General features: G+C 36.5%; 1 protein-coding gene across 2 annotated transcripts in view; it reads left to right on the top strand.

Annotated features, from left to right (window-relative positions):
* Positions 1 to 15,325, top strand: part of COX7B2 (cytochrome c oxidase subunit 7B2) — a 358,064-nt gene that overhangs the window by 118,631 nt on the left and 224,108 nt on the right. Inside the window, exon 3 of one of the 2 annotated variants that reach the window (XM_021101167.2) lies at positions 156 to 559. The exons of the other annotated variant lie outside the window; for it this stretch is intronic. Within the exon in view, the coding sequence (XP_020956826.1) occupies positions 218 to 460 (243 nt within the window). The 5' untranslated portion in view covers positions 156 to 217 and the 3' untranslated portion in view covers positions 461 to 559. Of the gene's footprint in view, positions 1 to 155; positions 560 to 15,325 lie in introns of those variants that run through there. 2 annotated transcript variants of the gene reach the window in all.

Raw genomic sequence — 15,325 nt, 5'->3', positions numbered from 1 at the left:
CAGCTGGTCAGTGGCAGAGCTGAGATGCAAATCCAGACGAATTGTTTTATCAAAACTCACACTTGGACCACTCTGCAGAGGGTGATGTGGGTGAAACCTTTAAAGTGGGAAGAACTGAAAGATCAAATGTCATTGCCCACCTTTTGTTTTTCCAGGTTTATTTTTAAGGAAATAGACCAGCAGCTTCAATCAACTGCAGTTCTACCATACCTTCATAATGTTTCCCTTGGTCAGAAATGTGCTAAGTAGTATCAGGATTCGAAGCATTCAGCAAATTAGGACAAGACAGAACCACTCAAAATACTCACCAGATTTTCATGACAAATATGGTAATATTCTACTAGCTGGCGGAACTGCCTTCTGTCTTGTTGCATGGGTGTTGATAGCTACACAGATTGGAATAGAATGGAACCTGTCCCCTGTTGGCAGAGTCACCCCGAAAGAGTGGAATGATGACTAACCATCAGAGTTACTGTAATACAGAATTGTTTCCAACCCAACTTGTCATTTAAGTTCTTTCTTGCTCATTAAGATATAGCATAATTGAAGAAATAAAATGTATTTGGAACTTTTAAAAAGTCATTGAAAATTTTCATTGCAGTGCCTGAAAGCAAGGCAGTAGCAGTGGGCATGGCTTATAGGGGAATATGGGTAGTAAATATTTGAAAGTAGAATTAATGGAGCATGTATTTTTCTGGCTTATTGATTGACACTATACATTCTTCAGTGGAAATACATATGTACTTTACATGTTAATTTAATTGTCATGCAAATTCTGTTGAGTCTTTCTTTAGAATATATTCATAATTGACCATTTTTCACATCCTTCATCTTTACCCCCCTGATCTGAATCACCATACTTTCACTGGGATTATTATAAAAACTTTCTACTTGGTCTCCTTTTTTTACACTTGATGACCCCTAAGCCTGCCCTGTCCCCGTAAACCCTGCCACACACAATCTCTTTTAAGCACAGAAGCCGAAATGATCATTCTAGAACATTAGTTTAGTGATGTCACTCCTCTTTTCAAAACCCTACAACTCCCCATTTCACTCCAGAGTTAAAGCTACTGTCCTTAAAATGGTCCACAGGCCCCTTAGATGCTGTACCGGTTTGTTTCACTCACTCCTTCATCAGGACTTTTGCATTTGCTCTACTCTGCTTGGAATGCACTTCCTTCAGATCCTGTAGGACTCACTCTATCACACTCTCCTTGGCTTTGTTTGCATGTTATCTTTTCAGAGAAGGTCTCTGACTACCCTTTTAAAAACTGCAACCCTACATACACCAGGCTTTGTCTTTCCTGCGTACTTTATTTTTCTCTTAGGATTATCATCATCTGACAAAGAATGTATTTTATTATTGTATGTGTGAAAAATTCCATAAAACTGTAGCTTGGGGACTATTTTTTTCATGACTTTATCCCTAAAAGAGGGCCTGACAAATTAGGTCTTCAGTAATTAGTGGTTGAATTAATGAATCGATGGGTGACTTTAGGTAATTCAGAGTCCTTAGTCTGAAAATAATGTATTTGTTTACCACTGTGGATTTGCAGTGATTATTGGAGGGCATATTCCTTATCTATTGCCATTTTACTAATTTCCTTACAATTCAGTGGTTTAAAACAACAAACATTTATTATACCAGTTTCTGTAGGTCAAGAATCTGAGCATGACTTAGCTGGATGCCTCAGGTTTAGGATCTTACACTTCTGCAAAGTGTCAGACAGGGATGTCATCATTTTAAGGTACAACTAGGGGAGGATACATATCCCAGTTTACTCATAGGGTTGTTTGCTGGTCTCAGGGCCTGGCTGGACATTAGCTGGAGACATCAGTTTCTGGTTTTGTGGATCTCACCCTAGGGCAGCTCACAGTGTAACAAAGGACAGGTGCCCATGACAGGAGCTAACAGTCTTTTTGTGACTTAATCTTGCAAGTAACATTCCATCACCTCTACCATCACCCCTATTCTAATGAATCTATTTTATTCATTAGGAGGTGAAACACTAAATCAACGCCATGCAAAAGAGGAGGGCATTATATAGGGGCATGATTGCCTTAAGGTAAAGATCATTGGAGGGTATCTTGTGGGTGACCTACCATAGTTGACAATGGAGACCACCTCCTACTCCTGGATGGTCAACCTCAAGATGTGTATACTATTCCTCAAGCTAAAATATATAATGATATCATTGTTCCCTGGCTAAAGGACATTATATGTTCCTCATTTTTACTATGTAGGAGTCTTCTAGGGTCCTTCATGGGTGTATAATTTGTAAGTTTTAGAGAACCCATTTTCAGCTTTGCTAAAAGCTCGATCTTGCTAAGTTATTCCTCAAAGTGGTTAGTTTACACTCACTAGAAACCTGTACAACTTGCTCTTGTTCCACATCAGACTCTTCTTAGAGTTTTCATACATTTTAATATTTGCCACTTTGATGAGCATGAAATTTCAGGCAGTTCATATTTTAATTTATCTTTCTATGACTACTGATCAGGTCAACATCTTGTATTAACTTTTTGTGTTGGGTTCTTTTGTGTGTATATGATCTTTCTGTTTCTTTTATCATTTTTTTCTGTTCAGTTTTTTTTGCTTACCCATTTGTAGAATTTTTTGTGTAATCTTCATGCTAATTTTATCAGCTATGATTTAATCAGAGAGGCAGAAGCAGTGTGAATAGTACAGTATATAGGGTTAGTTATTCAAATTAGAACTAATGCAATTGGGGGAGCTAGTAGAGAAGTTTTTACAAGGCTGTTGCCTTTGTATCTGATACAAGTAAGTTCTTGCTAAAGGAGGAAAGCTGAGCATGAAGTAAGGGAGATCAAGGGCCAACAAGGATTTGGGAGCGTGCACTGAAATCATGAACATGAACTGGAGCCTGAACCTGTTTCTCATTGTCTCTAACTAAGATGACATGGATGGCTTATGGGAGAAGTTTATGCCCTTCACTTTGAAACTACGCCTTCCCCTGGCTTGATCATAGTGACTCCTGTAAGCATGAGCTCATTACTATGCTTTATTTGCTATAAAGTCAGCTTCTTGGACAGAATCAGTGGCTGTGTTGCATACCATGATACTAAATAAGACATTTCATAAGGTCATGGATGATGGTATTCACATGGAGAAAAGGTAAATCACAGGGAGAGAAGGTAAATCTACCTTATTCAGTGCGTATTCAAGTGAGAACAAAGTGCTGCCTTTCCATGATGGAAATGGTCTAATGAAATCAACCTGGTGCTGATGGCTGACTGATTTGCTTCCTTCCTCCAAGGAATACTGCCAAATGCAGCTGCAATATTGGTCTGTTCATTTGATAGTTTGGGCACTCAACAGTGACTAACTCTGGGATGAGTGCAAGCCCATGTTATTGAGCACACACATAATCTCCATCCCTGCTGGCATGACCTCTTTGCCTCTGAGCCATTGTGAAAGCACAGGTGTCTGAGGAAGAGAGTGATAGCCATAGGAAGGGGTCATTTTGTCCACACATGTGTTAAGATACCCTTCTGCTGAGTATCCTTTTGATGAGTATTTATAGGGGACCTGAATATCTTCCTGCTCCTTGCTCATTTATAGAAGTCTTTTCACATAATCCATTCCCAAACTTGTCACTAATTTTCCAGTACTGTTCCTTGTAATTCCCTAACTAGCCTGCCAAGTCACCAAGTCTCTTCAATTTGGTGTATAGTTGTACATCTGGCCCTTTCTCCTTCAAAGCAACAACTATGTGCACTATTTAAAGTACTGCCCAATAGGAAGATTTCCCTTCTTCAGGGACAATTTGGAACTAAGCTGTTTTAGTTCTGTGGTTGCTAAAGCTATTTGCCTCCTTGGTCTGCTGGTTTACAAACTTATAAATCCTAGGTTTGAAGTGACTTTAAACTTTCCTAAACACACGACTTATAAACAATGGAGTCAAGAGTCAAGCTTTTTAGAACATGTTCTTTTGCTCCCAAGTTATACCGTCTGTTAGTTTTTCTTCAAGTTTACAGGTTGAATTTCTGGAGAAAGATTAAAACTGGAAGAAGAGAAAATAGGGAGCTATCATAGATTGTTGTGACAACTATAGGGGTAAAAAAACATTTTCAAGAGAGTATATAAACAAGGAAGCAGAGACAGGGAATGCATGACGTATGTGATGGGTACTATATTTTAAAATGACCATTTGTTTTTCCTTACCTTCACCTTGAATATTTTTCTATTTGAAATAAGAATTAAAGTTTACCTTGCCAGGGTTATATATGTATATATGAGCATATGCATGCATGTGCATGTGTGTGTTTTGTGTGTGTAATTATTTTGATATTAAATTTGTACCTGTTGGGAGTTCCATTGGGGCTCAGCAGTAACAAACCCAATTGATATCCATGAGGAGGTAAGTTTGATCCCTGGCCTTGCTTGATGGGTTTAGGATCTGGCATTGCTGTGGCTGTGGTGCAGGTTGGCAGGTGCAGCTCCGATTTGACCCTTATCTAGGACCTTTATTATGCCACAGGTATGGCCCTAAAAAGATAAATATTAATTAATTAAATAAATTTGTAGCCACTGGTGTCTTATAGGAAAATTGATACTGATTTTTTTGTTGTTTCTAACTTTTCTTACTGATTATTACAACCCAATTGCACATAAAACATGGACTGCAAGCTGTTTTGTTGTTCTCTTTGTGTCTTAAAACTAACTTTTGAATATATTTATCAAATTTCCAGCCACAGTTTAATTTTTACATTGTTTCATACAAAGTAATATTTTCCTTTGCCGTTATTGAATGCATTTGCTTACTCTCAGTGAAGGAGGAGAACTTCGTTTTGATAGTGTTCTCCTTTTATTGATAAAACTGGGCTACTAGGTCTACACTTTACTGCTGGGCTTAAGTATGAATAATAAGTGAAGAATGGGAGTTCCCACTGTTGTACAGCAGAAAGGCATCTGACTAGTATCCATGAAGATGTGGGTTCGATCCCTGGCCTTACTCAGTGGGTTGGGGATCCAGGGTTGCCATGAGGTGTGGTGTAGTTCGCAGCTGCTGCTTGGATCCAGCATTCCTGTGGCTGTGGGGTAAGCCAGCAGCTATAGCTCCAACCCCACCTCTAGGCTAAGAACTTCCATATGCTGTGGGTGAGGGCCTAAAAAGAAAAAAAAAAAAAAAAAGTGAAGACTGAGTAATTAAAATTTTCTGTATCTATGTGTTAAAGGAGTATTTTTCTCATTTGAAATCCATAACAATCCTGTACAGTATATAAGCTGGTCATGTATCCTATTGAATAGATATATACCTATGATTAGCCATGGCTTGGTTAAGTGACGTGGAAGCCATCTAAGAATGATGATAGAAACAGAATCCACATCTCTTGGATTTTGGTCTACTCCTCCATTAGAAATTTCATATGCTAAGTAAAGACAACCCTGATCTCATCCCGCATGATGATGGTAAATTGATAAATAACTGGTGTGGCTGCATGCCAACTCTTGGGATGATTGGTAAGTTAAAGGGTCAGGCTGGAGAAGTGGACAAAAGGGTAGTATGTGTTTGCTCAGTCTAATTTATGTGAAGCCACTTTAAAGGGATTTGAATACAAGGTCCAGTATTTTTTAGTTTGCTTCATGACACAACTATGTAGATAAGTTAATCACAATGATAAGAGCTATCCAAAAAAATTGTATAAATTCTGGTCTCAGATATAAACAGTAAATAAAGAGATATCTCTGTGTCACAGTTTTCACTCCATCCTTAACTGATGTAACAGATGCACTGTGTGTCATCTTTAAAGATGTGACGTAAGAAAAATGAAGTGGAGATTGTGAGCTAGTTATTAATAGCCATTGTTAAAACAGATTTCATAGAGAATTCCCACTTTTAAGAGAGATTTCTGCTAAATTTGGAAATTAAGTACCATGGTTGTTCCTCATTTGTTATGGGTGGAGAAAATGGCATAGATGTACAACATACATCATAAAATCTTTCATGTTTTGCAGTAACAGCCGTTGCTTTCCTGGGGCGGGGGGATGACATTAATTTGAGCAGTATCTCTTATTTTTCAATAACCTTTTACATTACAAAAAAATCTGCAACTTCATTTTCTTCCCCTATCTGGAAACCATAGAAACCAATGTGAAATTATAGCTAAGAAGTTCGTCACTGGGCTATCTCAAGCTGATCTCCATGGAAACATTTCACATTTTCTTGAAATGAAAGATCTTCCAATCAGACACACAGCCATAACTGATGGGTGTCTGACAAATATACCAACAACAGCAAAAAAGTATGTGGATGTTTTATTAGATAATACATTCAGATGAGGTTTAAAACTATTTCATAGATGAGAACATTTAAATGATAAGTATGATGCTAACTACAGAAATAAAAATACAGTTTTGAAAACAACATTCTGTCATTCTATTTAAATATTGTTCTTTCTAGATTGTTGCATGAAAGGCAACTTCCTAAAATAGTATGGACTTTGAATTCAGAAAGATCTATATTCAGAGCCTAACTCTGCCCCTTATCTATCTGACTCATCTCTCCCAGTTTTTTGATTATGAAATTGAGGGAAATAATACCTGATTTACAGATTTTTTTGTTAATGATTTAAGCTAAATGCTTAGTAAGCAATTTTTTTCTGGTGAAATAAATAAATGCATGATGGAAGTATTGCTGAGGATGAGATTGCAGATGATGATTTCAGCCCTTTAATGAATGGTTAAGAGATAGTATTGTTCTAGGTGATAGAGACTAAATAGAAATGTCACATCCTCTCATGTCAAGAGCTTTGACTATGATTTAACTTTGATAATACAAAGACGAGCCCTAGTTCAAAACTTGAATAATCTCCAAAAGTTTATTTTCGAGATCATTGTTTGGAGCTTGGGTTATATGAATGGGGCGGGGAAGGGACTCCATCATATTATAGAAGTAGCTCTAAAATAAGCCTGTTAGGTAAAAATCATATTTTCAATATTATCTGAGGTTACACAGTGTTCAGTGTTCTGTTATATAAAGAATATATACAGTCATATACATTTACCAAGACAAAATTATACATGATAAATATAATTGTACAGTAGGTTTCCACAGACTGTGAGGACATGCCCTTTTGTAACAGCAGAGTGAAACCAAAAAAGGTCACTCACCAACATAACTTATTGAGCAGAACAAGAGATGAAATGTTCTGACCTGTATGCATTGTTTCTCTTTGCTTTATGTCTCTGTTATTCTGTATCTAAGCCCAATCTCTTAAGTTCTGCCCACTCCTCTTTATGTTTTCCTTTCTTCTGTTCCACTTTCTTTATCTCCAAGCCTATATGGGTGAATTTGATTAAATTAAATGCGTATATGATGTGACTCTACTATATACGGAAACGATATAAAAATTAAGCAGCTTTTAAACTCTCTCTGCCTTAACACATGTAAGCAGAGATGATGTACAACAGGCTTTTTTGTTAGTATTCAGAATTTTATTTTTCAAAAAATAGTGAAAGAAAGCAATAGGAACATGCATGTTTTGTGGGTTAAGAAGTCCTGGGTATAGTTAAAAGTATTTTAAACACATGTCCTTTCATTGTAGAATTCTCAGATTGTTTTTTGAGGAAATAACTAAAGAGTCATAAACCATATGATAATTTATATTTACCTCAAGTATGTTAAAGAACGATTTTAAAAATTTGACCTACCTCAGGTTAAAATAGGCTTTCATCTGTGTTACAACTTCAAGTGCATTACATTTATCTTATGCCTTTTTTTTTTCCTCAATGAAGCACATTCAGTGTTAATATATGTTTGAGGGGCATATGCTAGAAAAACCTTAAATTCACTCCAACTTCTTTGTTTTTCTCTATATACCTATCTCCCCTACCTACTAAATAATTTGTGAACCTGGGTTTTTAACTCTTAGGGCTGTAATAAGAGATTATTCAAGACATTACATAGTTTTTACATCACTTGATGTTCTGAGAATGCTGGTTAGGACCTTATACCATCCTGCCAAAGTCTGCTACTTCATACATTTTCTAAATCGTGTTACCAGGAGCATTTTTTTTTTTTCAGTTCTAGTAACTTTAAAAATTACTCCCTAAGAATACTGAAGAGCAATAAAACTGTTATCCCCTGTGGAATAGGATAAGACTTCTGACCTTACACTTATTTTTAAGAAGTTATTCATAAATTAATTTCTTGTAAGTTAGAAACTAACCATTTAAACATATTTTAACAATATTATACCTGAAATACAAATAATTTTGAATTTTGTCTTTTTTTCTGATGTGACCACATAGAATGATTAGTTGAGCATGAGAATTATTCTATAAGTTAAAAAAATAATAATTTTATTCACCTTCTTGGAAGAAATAGCATTAAAATTTGGCTAATTAAAGAATTAAACCAACAAGAAAAAAATAGAGTTTTCTTTATTTGCTAAGTGTTACCCAACTTCAGTGGTCAATTCTTGAGTTATGACCTAAGAAGTGAAGAAATTTAGGGTGGTTACTTCTGTAAAATGGAACAAAAGTGCTATTAGTAACACCTAAAAGGAAGTTTCCAGGACAATTGGATGAAGAGGAATTTTATATTCCACACCATTTTAAAGATATATTACATAATTATATTTTACTACTTTTTAAGATATATTACTAATTTTTTAGATATATTACATAAAATTTTTAAACAAGATTATTTACTTGTTCTTTACTTATATGTAACATATTTAGATAGGCATTTAATTAGGAGAATGCTACTATAGAGTGAATGTATCCTTCCAAAATTCATGTTGAAACTAAACCCCAATATGATGGTATTTGGAGGTGGGGCCCTTGGGAAGTGATTAGATCATGAATGGAATCCTCATGAATGGGATTAATGCCCTTATGAAAAGAGATCCTTATAAAAGTAATTTAGGATAGTTAATTGCTCTTCTGACATGTGAGAACATAACAAGAAGTTTATCTTTAAATGAGGAAGCAAGCTCTTACCAGACACTGAATCTAATAGCAGCTTGATCTTGGACTTCCCACTCTCCAGAACTATGAGAGATACATTGCTATTGTTGATAAGCCACTCAATCTATGGGATTCTGTTATAGCAACTTGAATGTACAGTTAGGGGGCCATTGACTGAAAGTACCACCTTGGCCAGGCAGGGTAATAGTCAATAGCTGCTTACACGAGTTGTCTCACAAGAAGAAGCCCTAATGAGGAACATAGTGCTGCCCTGAAGATTAACTGGAAGAATTTAGGAGGGGCCAATAGGAGGGATGAGACAACCACCCTCCCAGGATCGTTGGCTCTGAAATCCATCTTGGCTGAGAGATGCACATATCACCCAGAAGAACCCTGAGCCAGGGACCAAGTATGGGCTAAGCAAGAAGACCGGCCAGAGACAATCCGGAAACTAACCCCATCCCCATTAAAACCTGAGTCTGTGAACCACGTGACAGAGCAGTTCCCCTGGGTTCCCTCATCCTGCTGCTCTCCACCCAGGCACCCCTTCCCGATAAAATCTTTTGTTTTGTCAGCACGTGTGTCTCTCCAGACACTTTATTTCCAAGTGTTAGACAAAAGCCCATTCTCAGACTCTGAAAGGGGTCCCCCTTTCTACAACAGGACTAAGGCAAATGTTTTGTATAGTTAACACATTCAAAAGTAATAATTTACTGTGTTGTATTATGCCTCTCCTCAGAATACAATATAATTATCTAGTCTGTGGAGTAGAATTATTAGAATTTGAAGTGATTGTTGTAAAGAGAGTGGCAAAATAACAAAAAGCATCTTCTATCATGAATTAGTCCCAAATGTGTGCCATATTTTATTTGTATTAGTTGCAAATAACTGACCACTTTGTAAAGCTACCTGTCACTGAGTCAGTTTCTCTTCAGAGCTAAATGTTATAAATGTGGTAAACTTAGTAAGTTTTTCTGTGGTTAGTTAGATACAGTAAGACTAAGCTAAACAGAAAGACCTAAAATAGAGTTTCAAGAAAATTGAAATTTATTTTTCTCTGATTTAGCAGTTCAGTGTAGGCAAAGAGTTCAGGGCAGTAACCAACAATGTAGCAACAAAAGAAGCCACAGGAAATGCAAGGACAAATAGGAAGCAGTAATAATAGGAAGGAGATTTACACATCTCTCAAGCTAAAACAGTTCAAGTCCCCTTTCTTCCAAAGTAGTATGATTATAGAAATAATATGATTGTGTAGGTGTTTCCACTGTGGCACAGTAGGTTAAGAATCCAACTGCAGTTGCTCAGGTCACTGCAGAGGCATGGGCTCAGTCCCTGGCCTGGTACAGCTGGTTAAAGAATCCGACATTGCCCCAGGCATGGTATAGGTCACAACTGTAGCTCAGATTCAATTCCTGGCTCAGGAACTTCCATATGCCATGGGTGTGGCCATTAAAAAAAAGAGAGATATTGTGTGTGTGTGTGTGTGTGTGTGTGTGTGTGTATCTGTATGTGTGAGTAATTGCAGTAATATAAATACTATGGCTGTATTGCAATTAAAGCCAAAAAATAAAAAATAAAAAATTATAAAACAGAAAGCCCCTTCCACCTGGAATAATATATATATATAGTAAGGGCTAAGTTGGCTCATGCAATTATGGAAGCTGACAAGTCCCAAGATCTGAAGGGCTAGTGACAAGCTGGAGACCCTGGAGAGCTGATATGAAGTTTGTCAAAGTCGAAAGGCCTGAGAACTGGGACAGCTGATGATGTAATTTCCAGCCTGAAAACTGGCAGGATCAAGACCCAGGAAGAGGTGATATTTCATTCTGAATGCAAAGGCCAGAAAAAGCCAGTGTCCCAGCTCAAATAGTCAGCATGAGGAGTACTGGCAGGAAGGTCAGCTTTTTTTATTCTTTTCAGGCTTTCAGCTGATTGGATGAAAGCCACCCACATTAAGGGAGGGCAGTCTCTTTTACTCAATCTACCAATTCAAATGTTAATCTCATTCTAAAGCACCCTCACAGGCACACTCAAAATAATACTTGACCAAATATTTGGGTACCTTGTGGCTCAGCCAAGTTGACACTAAAACTCTTGGGTCAAAGAGGAAATAAAATCCAAAATTTCAGATCTTGAAAATAGGAGAACACAACATACCAGAATCGATAGTATACAGCTAAATTAGGTGTTAGATGGAAATTTATAGATTAAATACCTATAACAATAAAAATTAATTAAACACCTGACTGCTTTGTAAAAGTAAAGTTTAGAAAGAATTATATAAAAATCAAACAAATCAGAAGAATTAAATCAACTCTAAAACTTAACAAAACACTATTAAGAACTTTTTTTTTTTCCTTTTAGGGCCACACCAGCAGCATCTGGATGTTCTTAGGCTAGGGGTCCAATCTGAGCTGCAGCTGCTGGCCTATGCCACAGCCACAGCAACGCCACAGGATCCAAGCCTTGTCTGCAACCTACACCACAGTTCATGGCAACACCAGATCCTTAACCCACTGAGCACGGCCAGGGATCGAACCTGCATCCTTATGGATACTAGTCATGTTCATTTCTGCTGAGCCACAAAGGGAATTCTGAGAATAATAATTAATCCAAAGGTCAACTCACTTCTTTGAAATGATCAATGCAATAAATAACAACTAATTAATAAATGTTAAATCATATTTTCAAAAATGTGGGGGAGAGGACACAAATACTGAAATTGTACAACCTGAGAGTCATGAGTTATGTTTTATTTGGAGAAGTTCCTCAGAGCTATCTGAAATGCTGACTCACAGGTGATAGCCACAAATAAAACATAACTCACAACTCTCATGTTGTGCTTTTTTTTATTTTAGTTAACAACTCTAATTTGAAAGCAAAACAAAACAAAACAGGAGTTCCCATGGAAGCCCAGTGGATTAAGGATCCAGCATTGTCACTACTGTAGCTCGGGTCACTGCTGTGGCATGGTTCCAGCCCCTGGTTCGGGAACTTCTGTGGCATGGCTAATGAAAAGAAGCACCCTTGAATGATCCTAGTTGAGAATTTTGCCAGACTTTGAAAATAAGAAAATCTTTAGTCTGTTTAAACTATTAAAGAACAGGAAAAAAATGAATTCCAAATTCATTTCAGGAATGACATGAGTGTATTATTGACCCAATATGTTACAAAGATTGTGCCTCAAGTAAAATTACAATCGAGTCTCAATAGCAGTATGGGAATAATATCTGATAATCATATGGATGTATTCCAGGAATGCAATGTGCAAAGATAGTAAAATATTAACAAACATTTATATAATCCATTGTACTGATAAATCAACTGCTCATGTTCATAGATGCATACAGATATTTAAAAATATTTAAAATTTATTATGTTTTAAAAACAAAATTCTAATTCATGTGTACACACACATATACACACATATGCACACACGCACACACACACTCTACAACCCTTGGCCCTAAAGTCAGCATCTTACCTAATGAAAAAACATTAAGGATTTTTGGTTAATGTCAGGCACAAAGCAAATATATTTTCCATTGCTGTTTAACATTTTCATTGTAGAAATTAGCTTATAAAATTAGTAAAAACATAATCAGAAGCATAGGATAGGAATTGGAAAGAAAAAGTTAATTGCTATTTGCAGATAATAGAATTATGTATCTGGAAAACCAAAAAAATTGATGGGGAAACTATAAACAATAAGAGAATTCCAGGGAAGGATCAGATTATAAAATCATAAAATCAATGTTTGAAAAAGATAAATGGATGCAACAATTCCATTTCCAAAAGAGAGAATAAATGAAGATATAGAACACCTAGATATTAACTGGTGTCCAACAAATGTATGTATGTCTACATGAATAAATGAAAATACATACCATGTTCTTGGAAAGGGAGACTCAGTGTCATATAGAGTTTAATGGTCCCTGAGATAATTATAACATTAAATCTTTACCAGGAAATAGTAATAAGATATGTTTCTTTAGAACTTGGTAAGTGAGTTATAAAATTCATTTAGCAGAGCAAATAATAATCAGGACACATGAAAATCTTGGAAGTAGTGACTGACTCTCTTGGTTATTAAAACACCTTTCAGAGTCTCTATTTCTAAAGCACTATGCGATCATGTACAAATGAAGCCAAACCAATATGATAGAATAGGAAATCCATAAGTAGACCTTATTGCATTTGGAAATTTAATATATGATAAAGGTATCATTTAAACACTGGGGAGAATATCAGCTTGTAATGAGTAGTGTTGGGATAATTAGTTAACCATAGGAAAATGAAATTGTATCCATTTCTAACACTGAAGAAAAACTCCAACTGGTTTGGATCTCTAAATACAAAATAATAATAGTAGTAGTAATAATAATAATAAACAAGAGAATATGGGGGAATTTATAAGAGTGAGAAAAATTTCCTAATATGAGTCAAAATCCATGCAAGGAGAAAAAAATGATAAATTTAACAATATAAAGAACTTTTACATTGCAAAAAATCCAATAAGCAAAGTGTAAAACATAACAACTAATCAGGAAAAGTGTTTGAAAATTATGTCAGTTTATGGAGTTCCTGTCATGGCTCAGTGGTTAATGAACCTAACTAGTAACCATGAGGTTGTGGGTTCAATCCCTGGCCTTGCTCAGTGGGTTAAGGATCCAGCGTTGCCATGAGCTGTGGTGTGGGTCACAGACATGGCTCAGATCCTGCATTGCTGTGGCTGTGGCATAGGCTGGCAGCTGTAGCTCCAATTAGACCCCTAGCCTGGGAACCTCCATATGCTGCGGGTGCGGCCCTGAAAAGACAAAAAAAGAAAAAAAAGAAAAAGAAAATTATGTCAGTTTAAAGAGTTACTATCTCTAATTTATAAAAGCTTCTTAAAGTAGAGAGGTAAAAGACCAATGAGCAAAAGAGATATAAATAGTTAGTTCACAGAAAAAGAAATGCAAATAACTCTTATACATATGAAAATATTCACAACTTTCCATAAGAGAAATGTGCTAATTACAGCTAAACTGAGATACTGTTTCTCACCAATCAGATTGATGAAAATCCCAAAGTTTGACTAAATATTTATAAGGCTAAGGGAAAACAGGCACTCTCACAGAGTGTTACTGAGAATGGAAAATGGTATATCTCTCTGAAGGAGAATTTGTCTATAGTCTGCATTTATCTTTTGACCCAGCAATCTCATTTCTAGAACTCTATCTCGGAATGCACTGGCAAATACGTGAAAAGGTGTATGCAGAATTCTATTCATGGCAACATTATTTTGTAATAGCAACAAAACAAAACGAAAACAAAAACCTGTGAATAGCCAGTTATTAAACTTGTTTTCCTCAGCTCCAAAATCCACACCCATATAACTGCCTAGATTTGCAGCCTGGGCCTCTGCTAACCAACCACCTTTCTGTTTGCTCCCCAGCTTCCATTAGTCTCTGCCTGCAGGGGGCACTCTAGAAAGACCAGAACTCAGAAAGGAAATAAAGGATGCTAGCCTTTCTAAAGGATCTAAAGGATGTTTTGCCTCCATTTCCTTTGAGTGTCACAACAGCAACATTTCACTCCAAGAATTTGTTCCCCATTGATTTAAATACTGGCTTTATCACACACTTAATGTTTTTGTCTGGAGCTTGACTTGCTGATTATACAATTCATTTGGAAGAATAAACAATAGTCAGGAAAACTTGGACTTTTTAATAGGTAGTGTTGGACTAGCTGGTTAAGCATAGGAAAAATAAATGAAACTGATTCCATTTATGGCACTCTTCACTGGTTTGATTCCAAACTGTTCTGATTAAAAATGAAATCTTATAACTAGATGAAAATGAGAATATTTATGAATCACAGTGAATAACTAAAGGGAAAAACCTATTGTTGCCGGAATTTGGCCTCTTCTGGTGCCAAACTGAAACACAGATACAGTTTTGGGTAAAGGAGGGAAAAATGGCTTTATTGCTTTGCCAGGCAAAGGGGGGGGGGTCACAGCAGGCTAGAGCCCTAAAGACCATGCCCCCCCTCAGAAAGAGTTGTAAGGAGTTTTATAATAAAAAAGGAGAAAAACAGGTTTTCAGATGGGAATCAGGATTGGGACAAAACGCATTCTTTCTTTGGCAGAATCTCAGTCATCAAATCTGGAGTCAGGAGATCACAGTATGATCATGATGGTGGCCTTCTGGGTTATTGTCTGGAATAACAGTACTTGTGGAAAGGGCATATTGATCAGAGATTAGAACAGACTAGGAATGTTCCTGAAAAGCATCATGTGCTAATAATCTTTAACCCACAGGCAATTGTTCTCAGGGTCCCTAATCTCTAGTTTAGGGGTGATTGTGTTTACGGTGCAATTAAGTCAGGGAGAAGGACAAAGAACGACTC

This window comes from Sus scrofa, chromosome 8, assembly GCF_054392235.1.
Source record: "Sus scrofa isolate SSC_HxYL_T2T_F1_AM1 chromosome 8, Sscrofa_HxYL_maternal_Yorkshire_Landrace_v2.0, whole genome shotgun sequence".
NCBI lineage: Eukaryota > Metazoa > Chordata > Mammalia > Artiodactyla > Suidae > Sus > Sus scrofa.
Note: the sequence above shows the minus strand (reverse complement) of the source record. Positions and strands in the feature narration are given on the sequence as shown.